Here is a 14,674-nt window from a genome sequence, read left to right as displayed (position 1 = left end):
CGTCTTTGTAATTTTCAACGAGGAAATGAGTTATTTCAAGAATCCGTGAAACGCCTCTGCCTTTCCAATTGGATATTCAAGAGCAAGACATCCATTATTTAGATGGTTGGAATGTTTTGATTTTGCATAAGGTTTTGCAATCTTGCTTTAATGAAGGACATAAAGTCCATCATACTTTTTTGTAAGTTTAACAACACGGGTTCGATATTATTTGGTATTTGTCCTATTGCTTGCTGAGAGGTAAGGCTCAGCGCATCGAGCTTGTGGGATCAACGTCGGATTTTCTAGTCCGGGTTTCAGGCCATTTGCGTATGTCATTCCCCCATTCGTGCTCATGAAGATCTGGCTGCTTTCTCCCGATTTTGATCCTCGTACTTAAATTGGTTTTGTATCTTTAGTGGCCGCTGCAGAGACTGACAAAGCTTCTGAAATCGAGCAATTGGTGACGGTGACCGTTGATATTGTTGTTGCAATTGCTGAAATTGACGAGGTCACTGCGCTCTTGGCTGGTGAGCCATTACTCGCAGCTGGTGGTGGTGTTCTACACGGCAAGCTCCATGAAGTGGGAGTTCGCGTAAGAGGGCGGGAGAACAAGACCACGCTTTTTCACTGTCAGTGTTCAGTAGGGCTGTGTTGCTCCCTAAAGTCGTATTTTATACTTCTATATCAGGGGTTCAGAAATATGAGAGACAACCGTTTCTCTAGCTTTTTGGTCCTTTCGTCGCTCATCGAGCTCAGTATTATTCGTGGAACTTCTTATTTATAATAATTTAACACACTTTCTTAATTCATAGCACTAATAATTGTTTGAACGTGTTATGTCGCCATCCCTCAGTCATCGATTAATCGAGGAAACCAGGGATGCAAAATGGGTTTAGGGTTTCCAGTGATTGGCAACGTGTAAATTGGAGTCAGTTCGGGGGCGAATTCAAATTCAAACCGGACAAATGTAGGTTATAGGGACATTGACCCAGAATGCAGGGAACAGAGGTCCGCAATCTGCATGGGTTGGCGGAAGGAAAATGGCCGACACTAGATCAGTTCAGATTTGGTGTCGGCGGCGCGCAGTCGCAGCGGGTTCGGTGAATTAGCAATCTCCTCAGGCGGTAGTGGTGTTCAAGTGCCCATCAGCGCCTAGACAAGTTCAGCCAAAATTCCGAACGCAGTACCGATAAATAAAAAGGAGTGAGCCCGCCCGTGCAAAGTTTTCGCCGGTCGCCGTCGCCGGAGAACGGTCTCTGAAGCCGGACTGGTCAAGACCCTACGGTGAGTGCGTTCCGGTTAGTGGGGGGAAAAAGAGTCCAATAGGAATCCCATTTCAGGCCAGCGAGAAGAGACGAGGAAGGTAGTGGCCAGGTTCCATTAATTAGGGCCTGGCCAAGTTCTTTCTTGGAGCAACCCCGGTTCTCGGCCGGAGGTTACGTCATCGGCGAGTCCGGCGCCTCCAGCCGCTAGCTACCTGGAGGAACCCGTCGTGCCTGCGAGAAGTCATCCCCGCGCGAATTTTGTTTAAGGAGTTGCGAAGTTTTAAAAAAATAAATTATTTGTAAGTAAAACACGTCAAGCGGGTTTGGTGGGCAAAAATCAACTGAATATTCTTTATTGATAATGTTTTAAAGAAAACTTAATTTAGGTTTACAGAAGTGCTTATTAGGTTTTCTTACGAATTATTCTGGTCGACATGTGTAAGATCGTTGGCCTCTAGTTAGCCTGAATTTAATAACGATCGATGAACTATGCATTTCCTGTTTACTGTGTTATGTTGCTTATTTGGATTTTATATTTTCTTAGAACTTATTTTGGTTGGCATGTGCCAGATCGTTAACCTGTGCATTTCCTGTTTGATGTATTACTTTAATATATTGTTTATTTAGCATTTAATGAGTTAAGCAATTCTTGTACTTTATTATTAAGAGGTGGTAAAGAAGAAATTGGGTTTTGGACATATGTGGGAAGTGAAGTGGGGTTATACGTAACTCGCGTGGAGAATTCACTCCAGGAGGGGGCATAATCCTCCCCAGAATTCGGTGGAGGATTTGATTGCGCGTAACAGCACGTGGAATTACGTCACCAACCGGACCTGGAAAAGATTGGCGGCTTAACGCGAAATAACCCTTTTGTCTTTATGTTGTGTTGTCCCTTAATTTATTTAGTTATTTGTTTATTTAATTATTTATATTCTTTTCATATAAAATTTGTTGGGGGAGGTGATCTTATATAACACTTAAAAATTAGCCTATATACATTGCACATAGACCCTACCCATATTGCACTATTATTTATTTATTATATCACAAATTTTAAACTGTTTATTGCCGGATGTGAATAATTCACGGCGAGTGTTTTTTATCACATTTGTATCTGTTAGTTTTTGCAATTTATCGCTCCTTCTGGGCGAGGCTTGACATTTAAACCGTCAAAGCCAAGCACTTGTTAATCCCACGGGGAATCCTCTCCAGCGACCGCGTCGAATAGGTTCGTGTGTTATCCTCGGGTCTGGGATCCGCTTAAGAGAGCTCTTTTAGGTAGGGACCGAAATAAAGAAAACAGACCAGTCTACGTAAATCCCTTGTGTGACTGTTGCACCCGGCGGGCGGTGGGCGGTTCCAGCCATAAGACAGCTGTTGCAGCGTGAAGTGTTGTGAAGTACAAACATCTGTTTGTTTATTGTTGCGTGTGTGTGGGCAGGGTTGGAGTACCCACACCCCAAGTGCTCTAGAGCTAGCCGGCGCTGCCCACTCGCGGACACACGTAGTCCTATTTTGGGACATAACAAACGTGAATTATTTATATTTTGATTTAACATCATTTCGTCTTTCTAAGACTACTCCAGTATTTAAAGTTACTTGTTTATAACTATTTTTAGATGTTTTTTCCAGAGCTTGCGCAAAACACTTCTGCTCTTTTAGGCAGTTGGTTTCGTATTTTTTATCTCTTTGAGATAGGGTCAATTCAGTTGTTTTTATATATTTTTTGCATAGCCAACTAAAGGTAGTAATTTTTCAGAATATTCGGTATCTTTAAAATTTTTTGACAAATAATCTATGAGTTGGTTTATTGTCGGAATACAGAACTGTTACCAGTTTATCAGTTCTGTATTCCGACAATAAACCAACTCTAGTCAAGGACAGTAGCAATATAATTGCTATTCTATGCGGGAGAATTGCTTGAAAATTAGTTCCAAATTTGGTATGTGTTAGGGTGGTCCAAAAAAAAATGATATCTTGTTCTCACCCCCATTCATGATTGATTAAAGTGTGCAAAACAAGTACTAAGTAAAAACAATTTTTTGTTAAACAGAATTGCGCTACGTCCCAGAAGTTTTTTTTAAAAATTGTTACTGTGGTGGTGATGTAAATTTGGGTCAAAACTTCGATGTCCATGTTCATCGATGCTTGCAAAATTATATATCGATGTTGAGTGAAACATCGACTAGAAACTTCGATGCATCGATGTTTTCAACCCACTCCGTTATTTTTCGTAAGTTCACTTTGTTGCGGAAGATCAGATCTAAGTTTAAGTGTTAACAGAATCTGCAGCCATACATGTATTTACTATTTTTACTAGAGCTGGAGAAGAATCGATGGTGGGACCATCGATGGTTTTCGATTGTTTTAGAACAACAATAAATAAAAAAAACGCCAAAAATTTCTATTTTGAGATCAAATTCTTTATAAGTCAAAATTATATCTTATTAATAAATAACAACTGGTCTACAGTTTTGGACTTCAGCGCGCATCGACGGTCTGAAATTATTTGTCCTGCCTTACTAAAAGTCTTTTCGGAGGATGCTGGGACGCACAGATATTCTTTAGCGAGGGCCTTGAAGGCTTGAAAATAATCATTGGTCATCTGAAAAAGACTTTTTTGGTTAATCTGTACAAATAGTTATACATGTCTAGCACTAACCTTCCAGTGTAGTAAAGGGTCCTTGCTTTCATCATCGTTTTTTTGCTCAAAGTACTGCCGCATTTGTATTATTGAGTCTGCCCTGTGTGATGTAACTTTATTAGACAGTTTACCTTGCAGGTAAGGATAAAAGCTTGGTTGTGGTGGTGCTGGAGCTGTGAACCTAGCATTCGAATTCATAGACAATATTTCGTAGAGCTTCAACTCCAAACCCTTAGCAGCTTGTTTAGCATTCGATGATAGAAAAAAGCCTTCCTTTTTGAAGCGCGGATCTAGTAGTGTCGCAATTCTAGGGACAGTTCGTGATTCATAATGATAAAATCGTTCTTTGATACGAATTTTGATCAAGTCATGAGCATCCTGAGCCGCTTTAGAAGAGCACTTTATTAAATTCATTTTTTGATACAACTCGGCAATTATTGGTATAATTAGTGATACAGTGACAGTTTTATCCGCTGAGGCTTGTTTGCTTGCATCATTAAACGGTGACATTATTGCGCACAGTCTCAAAATCTCAATTTCTTCAATTAAAAATGGCTGTGGGGCCTTTGCTGTGTTTACCAAAACGCATTTACTTACTTTTGAGAAACTTGTCCATAATCCATTCCAGGGCACTGCCAGCACCAACACCACCACTTTTAAGCTAATAAACAATATAAAAATAAGTTAACTGTGTAATCAATTTTACTTTTTTATGTACTTACATATTAATTCACTTGTTCGCTTGCCAACTCCCGCTAAAAAAGTGATAGGCAAAAAAAAAGAAAAACCATCGATAGTGAGAAAAAACAATCGCCTTTCGCGAAATTTTGAGACAATCGATACTATCGATGTTTCCATCGATTGTTCTCCAGCTCTAATTTTTACGCGCTTCGGTATTTATGTAAACGAGAGAAGCTCTAACGCGTTCGCTTCAGTTTCTCGTGTGTATCACTCTCTCTCTTGCCTTCTACGATTCTACGCGAAACGAATCTTGAGTAAGAAACAATTGAAGTCAGCAAATAAACCTTACAACGTTTAAAAAACGACGCAATTATTACTATTTGAGCTGGGCTTGGAGACCATAAATTTAAGGATGCGTATGACCGAAACATTTGGCGACTGTGAAAGGACCCAGACAAATAGTAAGGTTCGCGTGGCTGCTTACAGGTTTTAATTATATTTCATAAATGCCGGGGACCAATTCGACATTGACCAGCCTGCCACCGCAACATATTCAGTGTGATCGTCTTTGAAGTCATCATCAAGGTACTCACTGGATTTCTGCAAATCATAGGCGCAACATCGTCAGTGGATCGGAAAGGTGCTGGTCACAATCTCTTGAAAATTTTCTACGACCAAGACGATTCCCTCCCTCTACCCGACCAGTGAGATTTGTCGACAAATAGGAGGGTGGTCCGATAAGTACTTAGCCTCCAAAATAAAAGAGAAAATTTTGGAAAAGTAGCGATTTATTTCTCAACATAATCTCCTTTTAGCTCGATACACTTGACCCAGCGATGCTCCAACTTCTTTAACCCGTCTGAAAAATACGTTTTCTCGAGGTCTGCAAAATAAGCCTCTGTGGCGGCGACGACCTCCTCATTCGACGCAAATTTCTATCCAGCGAGTGACTTTTTCAAGTTTGGAAACAAAAAGAAGTCACACGGGGCCAAATCTGGAGAATATGGTGGATGAGGTAGCAGTTCGTAGCCCAATTCGACCAATTTGGCCTTGGTGAGGGCGGAAGTGCGAGCCGGTGCGTTGTCATGATGGAAGAGCACTGTGCACTGGGACAATTCTACAATTCGGCGGCGAATCGGCCCAATAATTCGGCATAGTACAGCCCCGTGACCGTTTTGCCCTTCTCCAGGTAGTCCCTTCCAAAAACAAGAATCGAATCACAGACCGACATTGCTCTTTCTCCATTTTTCTAAAATCCGCGGACACTTCCGATTCCACACGCAGTCACAACAAAACTACGTGTCCGATTCGGCTGAAATTTCGACAGTAGCCGTCTACGAGAATGTACTACACGATAGTAAATTTCTCTTGCGATAGTGACGCCATCGGGCGGTGAGGCTAAGTACTTATCGGACTGCCCTCGTACATACAAGCATACATTTTTTGCTGATAGTGTGATCACTTTGCTGAAGGTGGTAAATTACGGACATAAACAAGCCGTTGCTTTGCACATACCAACATCTGCTGATTCTGTGTCTGCTTTTTGCTCAAAAACATATCGCCGGGCTGCACACGTGGTACAGTTTCGCCTTGAGGTTAGCTTTTCGTTTCTTCATTGAACATGACGAAAGATTCGGCAGCAGAGGCACTTGAAGCAAAATTGACTCCCTTCCACTACAGTACTCAAAAATATAAGCCAACATCGAAAACTTATATGCCAGAGTGGACAGGGAGTCCGATGCAACTCGTTCGCTTAAGTTTCTCGTGTGTATTACTCTCTCTCTTGTCTTCTACGATTCTACGCGAAACGAATCTGGAAGAAGAAACAATTGAAGTCAGCAAATAAACCTGAAACGTTTAAAAAACGTTAGAGAACATAAATTTAAAGCTGCGTATGACCGCAACACAAGCCTTTAAAATTTGTTGTTGAGATTTTTTGATAAATTAAATAAGAAGGAAACAAGACTTCAAAAATAAATGCATTCATAGTTTTTCCTTTTTTTTTTCATTGAGTGGCTTAGTTAACAATATAAAAAACAGAACTAAGAACTATATCAATTCGTGATTTTTGCGTAGTCCTGTGGTCAGTAAATTCATAATTAAGTAATATAACAATAATTGCTTTCTTAGCAGTCTATTTCATTACATTGAGAATCAAAAACAATAAAATGATAATATAACAATAAATACTTTCTTTGAAGTCTTTTTGTTATGCTTGTAAGGAAATCTTAATTATTAAAAATACTTTTCTCAAAACAAAATCCGCGAGTTTGTCAGTGTGGCACTGAAACCATATGTTGTGCAATGTTGTGAATTTCGACGCCCGATGTTTTGTCAAACATCGAAGCATCGTTAAGCATCGGTATGACACAAATCATCGGAAAACATTAAAAAACATCGCACAAAAATGATCGATGCATCGATGTTTTTTTACATCACTTTACTGTGGGCAAAATGTGATGTGAATTTGGGGGTCAAGCAGTGGCGATCCTTCCGTGTGGCAGCACTATGAGTTGCTTCACTCGTTTTTAGGCGCATACCACATCCACAACTTGGATCAGAATACCTTGAAAACCGAGAGTATGTCTCACTCTTATATTTGTGGCTTAAAATGATCTAATAAAATGTATTTATTGCAGATACTAGGGAATACTTTGTGGAGCTATTGGATGTAGACCCCGATGACAGGGAAGCTTCTATCTGCAGCGGCAGTCAACGCTCAGGTAGCATTGTGCCCCCTGATAAGCGCGCAAATGTGGACCACAAGTCGAAGCTTGTGGAAACAGCTCGAGAAAGGCTGGAGGAGCAGCAAGCGCAGACAGAAATAATGTCGAGAATGTCTAAATGTTGCTGTTGAGAAAATCAACGAATTCCTTAATTTTGCAATAAATAGGTAAATTTAAAAAATAAAATGAGATGTGATGTTATAATTAAATATGAAACAAACATATTTATTTGTTACCATTTAAACAATATTGGGAAATAGCTCCTCTTATTTTTTCAGCAGGCTGGCTAAAGTCTGCAGACATATTTGTCCGATTTGGTTGTTCGCGTAGGTCACTTGCAGCCCGTTGCCATGTTTGTTGTGCTAATTTAAAATGTTGCTGGAATAACTGCATTATTATTCTTGTAGTCTTTCCCAATGAACCGAAATCTTGCCTTTAAATGGCCAAATGTATTTTCTACTCGCCTAGCTTTGGACAGATTTTAGTCAAAATTTCGCTGTTCTTCGGATGCAGATGTGGAAAATGGGTACGGCTTCATCAGCGTTGGGGAGAATTGAAAGGCAGAGTCCCCAATAAGCATAAGAATAAGAATAAGCTGAAGAATCGGATAAGACACCATTTTCCTTGCCAGGCTGGACTTTTAAAATATAGTGGAGTCTTTGCAGCGCCCAGCAGAGCCGATGTTTACATAGGTAAATCTGTAGTAAATTTAGAATACAACGCATTTAGAAGATGTAATGCACGGTACCACCCTTGGTAGTTGTGGTTCGACTGCTTCTGCTGCTGACTGTCTTATTTCGATGTGACAACCATCTACACGTTGTACGTTGATAAGACCATGAACTGATTTAAAACATTTATGTCTTACCAATTGCACCTAGACACTGGGGAAGTCCAATTGCTTCGAATCATTTGACTCACTCGTCCGCATTTTCTGAAGTAAGATAGTCCGGTGACATGAACTCGCTGGCAAACCATAGAGTAAGAATCTACACCACTTGCTCTGCCCGAACCTCTGCCCAACCTGTGCTGAGAGCCAATTCAAGGTTAGGTTTGAAGCTAACTTCGATTTTTCGAAACACCCAACAAGTGCAAAGCAATAGAAATAGTGGTGAGGTTCAATTACAAAAACAAAACAGTGAGTAAGAGCACTGCAGATATATAATTTCCCATAAAACTCACCGCGGGAACGAAATACGAGGGAAATTATCGTTTATCGCCTGTGTGGCATCATTGGCAAAGTCTAACAAAGTGAGCGGCAGAGCAAATGGTGTCTCTATATAGATTCGTACTCTATGGGCAAACACACAGTGTTCTGTGCAACTACAAAAAGCCTTCCGATGGAACGATGTTCCGCAGATGATCCCAAGGTGTACAAGGCTATAGCGATCCGCTTTTCAAGAGGAATGGCATTTTGCCATGGACACAAGTCCATCTTCCCCAAAACACCTGTCTGTCCACCAAAAACGTGGATTTTCAGTATATCCTATTCCCAAATAGGTCCCGTATCGCTTCTGCTTAATATAAATCGCATTCTTTAATAGTGTTTATACGTACAGTAAAAGGGTATACAAGATTCGTCGGAAAGTATGTAACAGGCAGAAGGAAGCGTTTCCGACCCCATAAAGTATGTATATTCTTGATCAGGATCACTAGCCGAGACGATCTAGCCATGTCCGTCTCTCCGTCTGTCCGTATAAACGCTGAGATCTCGGAAACTATACAAGCTACAATACTGGGATAAGGCATGCAGATTCCTGAGATTCCTGCGCAGTGCAAGTTTTTTTTCAGCAGAGTGCCACGCCCATTCTAACGCCCACAAACCGCCCAAAACTGTGGCTCCTACAGTTGTGATGCTAGAATAAAAATGTTAACCAAAATATATTGTTCTAGTCAATACCTATCGATTGATACCCACAAACCGCCCATAAACTTCAAAAAATCGTAGATATGAACGTGGATATCTCGGAAACTATCAAAGATAGAGAATTGGGATCTCAGATTTAGATTCCGTAGCCTTGCACGCATCGCAAGTTTGTTACGCGAATATGCCACGCCCACTCTAACGCCCACAAACCGACCAAGCCAAGTATCGTCAATACCTATCGATTGACTTAAAAAAATTTTGCCACGCCCACTCTAACGCCCATAACGCTTAAATCTGTCTACCGCCGGTAGGTGGCGCATTTCAATCTCGCTTTGCTGCTTGAATATCTCCATTTCCCTTTGGTTCCTTTAGCTGAGTAACGGGTATCTGATAGTCGAGGTACTCGACTAAAGCGTTCTTCCTTGTTTTAATATAATTTAAGAGCACGTACCAGCATCCACATACTTCGTGGCATTTGCTCTTCTGCAGAAAAAATGCTTTCGTACAAGTCCAATTCGTCGTCATTCCACTCCTCTGAATTGGCTGTCAATAAAAGCTGATTCAACTTTAGATTTTTCTGTTGTAATTCAGCCAAAATAATTGGAAAATTGTTCATTTTGGTCTGGCAAAATCCACTTTAACCATTTTTGCTTAGCCACAGCTATTCAGATCAGCTGTTATCGGATGGTAGATGGTGGATGTGCCCTGTGGGAATTAGAGTTTAACATTTGTCAAAAATCCCAACCCTTTCAAACGGATGTTCTCTTGGGAAGGGGGTATAACTATCTCAAAAAGAGTCCGTCAAATTTGGATGGGGAACTAATAGCGTCGTTCCACGGATATCCATGCACCATCTACCATCCGTTGAACGGATATTCCATAATGTTTTGCCGTAGATGGTGGATGGATCTCTGTGGGAAGAGTGTGTTAAGGCAGCAAACTTGAGTCATTGCAGAGCGAGTGTATCTCGAAAACAAAAAAACCGGTACTCCAAATATATCTTGAATAAAAATACTGAAATAATGCAAACAGCTCCCACTTTCCACTAAAGCGAAGTTGTTTGACTTTCCCCATTTCTTTCCCATGAAAGAAAAAATCGCTGAAGAGGAATTTTGTCACTGAATCAGAAGCCCCCTTATCCTCAATACCCTATTAAGCAAAGAGTGCAGTATATCTGGTTCCTTTTTTTTTTTAATTTTCCCACGAATTTAGTGTAGGAAAATATGTAAGGTATTTTGTTAAAGTCTCAATATATGAATTATAGGCAATTTTTCATCAAAAGACCAAAGCAACCGATATCTGGATTTTTTATATTGGATGCAATACTTGGCATGGCAAATAATTTTATAAATGAAATAGGTATTAAACTATTGTCCAATGGTATTTTATAAAATAAGATCATGAACAACAAATCCCCCCGTTAGTAGTCAGTTGTTTCAATGGGAACATAAGATTTACTATTATCAAAAGTACCAACTTTTCACACTGATGTACTTGTGGAAAAATGCTGTTAGTTAACCGCTTAGAGTACTCGATATAAAAAATGCAACACTTAGTGATTACTTCGTAAACCGGAAATTCAGGTGGAATTTTCCTTTCCTTCTGTGGTTTAAAACGAGCAGCTAGCAATATTTTCGGCTTCTGAATTTTTATTGTGAATCAATGTAAGTCTTGGTAATAAAACAAAAATGCTGGTAAATGTTCATATATTTTATTACTTAGATGCCGCGGGAAATTAAAGAAGTCAAAGACTTTTTGAATAAAGCTCGTCGCTCAGATGCTCGTGCTGTTAAAATCAAGAAGAATGCGTCAAACACCAAATTTAAGATCCGTTGCTCCAGGTTTCTCTATACCCTTGTAGTGCAGGATAAAGAAAAAGCTGACAAAATAAAACAGTCTCTTCCACCAGGACTTCAAGTAAAGGAAGTCAAGTAGACAACCACACAAAACACCATTTGTACGTCAAAGAAATAAATTGGTTCGCTGATATTTGTTTTTAATAAATAAAACTAACTAATGTCACCAATGTAAAGTTTATAAATGTTTAACTATAACTTACAGATCTGTTCAAATTAAAATCAACGATAGTGAAGTCGGATGATAATTTAATTCGAGCGACAAATTGACGGTTATTAATTCTTTTATTAATTCAACAAGCAAAATTAATTAAATCATCCAATCATTTTCATTCAAAAAATACTTGCAGTGCCGAACTTTAGTGCTGGCACTTAGCATCTTGAACTTCAAGGGCTTTTTTCTACCTCTTTAAATGTGTTAGAAAATTCAACAAACTTTTTGTATGAAGGGGTTTTTAACAATCAAATTAATTTTGTTTCATTGAAATATCTCTTTAAAACTACATTATTAAAATTTTTAAACCAAAAAAAAACAGATTTTGCCGAACGAGTCTTGGCACACTTGTGTTATTAATAACTATTTCGTTGAAACTTAACCGATTTGGTTGCTTAATTTTTGACAAAATCCGCTTTGTCTCTGTGTTTTAGGTGATATAATGCTAAATTAGTGTCATAAAATCGTTTTAGTACTTTTAATTACACGAGAAATGGTTATACAGTGGCGGACAAAAGTATACGAACGACCCCCTTTTTTGGAGTTTACCCACTCCTATAGCTTTTACAGAAAAAGTAATGATGCATATTTGTTTTAAATGGTATTAATATACAAAAACCGAAATGTTATTTTTTTATTCATAAGCAACTTTTAAAGTTACAAACTAAAAACTTAAAAAAGGCACTGACAAAAGTGTACGTACGATTACTTTTTTGGCACTTATATGATATATTATTGATTTAAGAAACAAAGTTAATATTTGGTTGAACCACCATGGGCATCAATAACTGCCTGTAATCGTTTGGGCATTGAAGCAGCCAAATTTCCCAGCTCTTAACTTGTTATTTTGGCCCACTCCTCTTGGAGCCCCTTTTTAAGCATGGGAGCACTACTTATGGAGTGTTTTCTAATTTTTCGTTCCAATATTTCCCATACGTGCTCTATAATATTTAAATCCGGACTTTGTGGTGGTGAATGTAATTGGCGGGGAGCTAACAGAACAGCCAATCCTTTACGATTTTCGCCGTGTGCTTAGGATCGTTATCCTCTTGAAATATCCAACTCGCACCGAGGCTTAATTTGTCCACAGAGGCTTTCAAATTATTTTCAAATATGCTCTTATACTGAAAGCGATCCATAATACCCTCGACAAAGACAAAATTTCCAACTCCCGAGGCTGCAACTGCTCCCCACACCATGACACTTCCACCACCGGTCGCCGGTTTACGGTCGGAATAAGATGCTTGGAATCCATGGCTGTATTGGGTTTCCTCCAAACGTTTGCTTTTCCATCGTATCCAAATATATTATATTTGGACACATCAGTAAATAAAACCTTTTACCAGAACTCTATATCTTTGTTTAGATGCTTCTTAGCGAGTTCCAAACGAAGTGCAATTTCTTCGATTCTTGTAAATTTTTACAAATTGTATGCACCATCGATTTTCTAAAATTTAACAATTTATCTATTTCGGCGAAAGATATATTTTCTTTCATATGTTTTACAACTCATTTTCGCACAGGAAGAGAAATTTCCTTTCGGGGAGACATTATCGCGAAATTATCGTTCTTTAAGTGATGAAATGAAATAAGACTAACGCCAAATACTAAGCAAAGCATTAAACAAAACTAAACGGTACTTTGCCGTTAGGTTTTAGCTGGAAAAATCAGGAGAAACAGCTGTCCAACAAATCGTAAGTACACTTTTGTCTATACCTTTTTTAAGTTTTTAGTTTGAAACTTTAAAAGTTGTTTATGTATAAAGATAACATTTTGGTTTTGGTATATTAATACCATTTAAAACCAAACTGCATTATTACTTTTCCTGTAAGAGAAATAGGAGTGGGTTAACTCCAAAAAAGGGGGTCGTTCGTAGACTTTGGTCTGCCACTGTATATTAACACATAAAAAACAAGGAAGAACGCTATAGTCGAGTACCTCGACTATCAGATACCCGTTACTCAGCTAAATATAGATATGCAAGTAGCAAAGCGAGATTAAAATGCGCCACCTACCGGCGGAATACAGATTTAAGCGTTATGGGCGTTAGAGTGGGCGTGGCAAATTTTTGCTTTGGACCAATCGATAGGTATTGACGAGACCAATACATTTCAGCTAAAATTTTTTATCTAGCATAATCTAATCTAGCATAAAATTGTGGGCGTCACAGATTTTCGCGGCTTGTGGGCGTTAGAGTGGGCGTGGCATATTCGCGTAACAAACTTGCGCTGGGTATAAGGCTACGGAATCTAAATCTGAAATCCCAATTCTGTATCTTTGATAGTTTCCGAGATATCCACGTTCATATTTACGATTTTTTGAAGTTTGTGGGCGGCTTATGGGCGTTAGGGTGGGCGTGGCAAACTTTTTTTGGGTCAATCGATAGGTATTGATAATAAAAAACTGTAGGAGCCACAGTTTTGGGCGGTTTGTGGGCGTTAGAGTGGGCGTGGCACTCTACTGAAACAAACTTGCGCTGCGTAAGAAGCTCAGGAATCTGCACGCCAAATCTCAATAGCCTAGCTCCCATAGTTTCCGAGATCTCAGCGTTCATCCGGACAGACAGACGGACATGGCTAGATCGACTCGGCTAGTGATCCTGATCAAGAATATATATACTTTATGGGGTCGGAAACGCTTCCTTCTGCCTGTTACATACTTTACGACGAATCTAGTATACCCTTTTACTCTACGAGTAACGGGTATAATTAATACCCTTATCTCTGTGAAAAATAATATTTGATTTTCAGGATCAGCTTCAAAAAAATTTCACTTAGCATTTAATATAGTTATAAAAAACACATGTTAGCCAAGACTTGTTCGGAAAAATCAGCTTTTTTTTTGGTTTCTAAATTTTTAAAATTTAGTTTTAGAAGATAATTTAGTGAAGCAAAATTAATTTTATTGTCAAATATTCCAATTATCCAAAATAATTTTTTTGGATTGTATAACACATTTATAGAGGTAGAACAGCGCACATCAAGATGCTATGTAGGTGTGCCAAAACTAAAGTTCGGCACTGTAGATGTTAAGCGGGCATAGGGAATACATACACTTGCCAGAAAGAGTATGCGCACAAACGGTTCATAATTTTCGAGCTAAAAAAATGTTTTTAAAAAAATCTTCAAAATTGATTTATTTTGGAGCAAATAGTAGATTAACAGTAGATTAATAATAATAGTAGATTAACAAAGCTTTAATTTGCTGTGACTCATTAACTTCTAGCTCTTAAACTTTTAATGATATACAAAAATAAATGTGAAAAATTACCCATTAAGTTCCCATCAGAAAAAAGGCATATATCATAAGAAAAAATGCGTGTTTTGGGCAAAGTACGTAGAATTTAGTACATAGTCTACCCTTTACGTTTAATAAATTCAGTCAATCTATTTTCCCTTCATCTTCGACTGTTATTTGATTCCATTCCCTTACAAATACT

The 14,674-nt window shown here is 38.8% G+C and overlaps 1 protein-coding gene and 1 long non-coding RNA gene across 4 annotated transcripts; both read left to right on the top strand.

The window, feature by feature from the left end:
• Window positions 1-4,784: 4,784 nt before the first annotated feature.
• LOC136117614 (uncharacterized) lies at window positions 4,785-7,522 on the top strand. 3 transcript variants are annotated; one of them, XR_010655121.2, is made up of 3 exons: window positions 4,785-5,033; window positions 5,108-7,152; window positions 7,212-7,522. It is a non-coding gene; the product is annotated as an uncharacterized lncRNA (long non-coding RNA). The 3 variants fall into 3 exon arrangements; XR_010655122.2 differs by having other exon boundaries at window positions 4,787-5,313; window positions 5,388-7,152; XR_010655120.2 differs by having other exon boundaries at window positions 4,804-4,886; window positions 4,958-7,152.
• A 3,291-nt stretch (window positions 7,523-10,813) lies between these two features.
• On the top strand, window positions 10,814-11,197 carry RpL38 (ribosomal protein L38). Its single transcript, XM_017076275.4, has 2 exons — window positions 10,814-10,829; window positions 10,888-11,197. Exon 2 carries the CDS (start codon window positions 10,888-10,890, stop codon window positions 11,098-11,100), a length of 213 nt encoding a protein of 70 aa, XP_016931764.1. The 5' UTR covers window positions 10,814-10,829; the 3' UTR covers window positions 11,101-11,197.
• Window positions 11,198-14,674: the final 3,477 nt, after the last annotated feature.

The sequence above is a fragment of the Drosophila suzukii genome, unplaced genomic scaffold (genome assembly GCF_043229965.1).
Source record: "Drosophila suzukii unplaced genomic scaffold, CBGP_Dsuzu_IsoJpt1.0 scf_4, whole genome shotgun sequence".
Taxonomy (NCBI): domain Eukaryota; kingdom Metazoa; phylum Arthropoda; class Insecta; order Diptera; family Drosophilidae; genus Drosophila; species Drosophila suzukii.
This window is presented reverse-complemented; position numbering and strand designations above follow the sequence as displayed.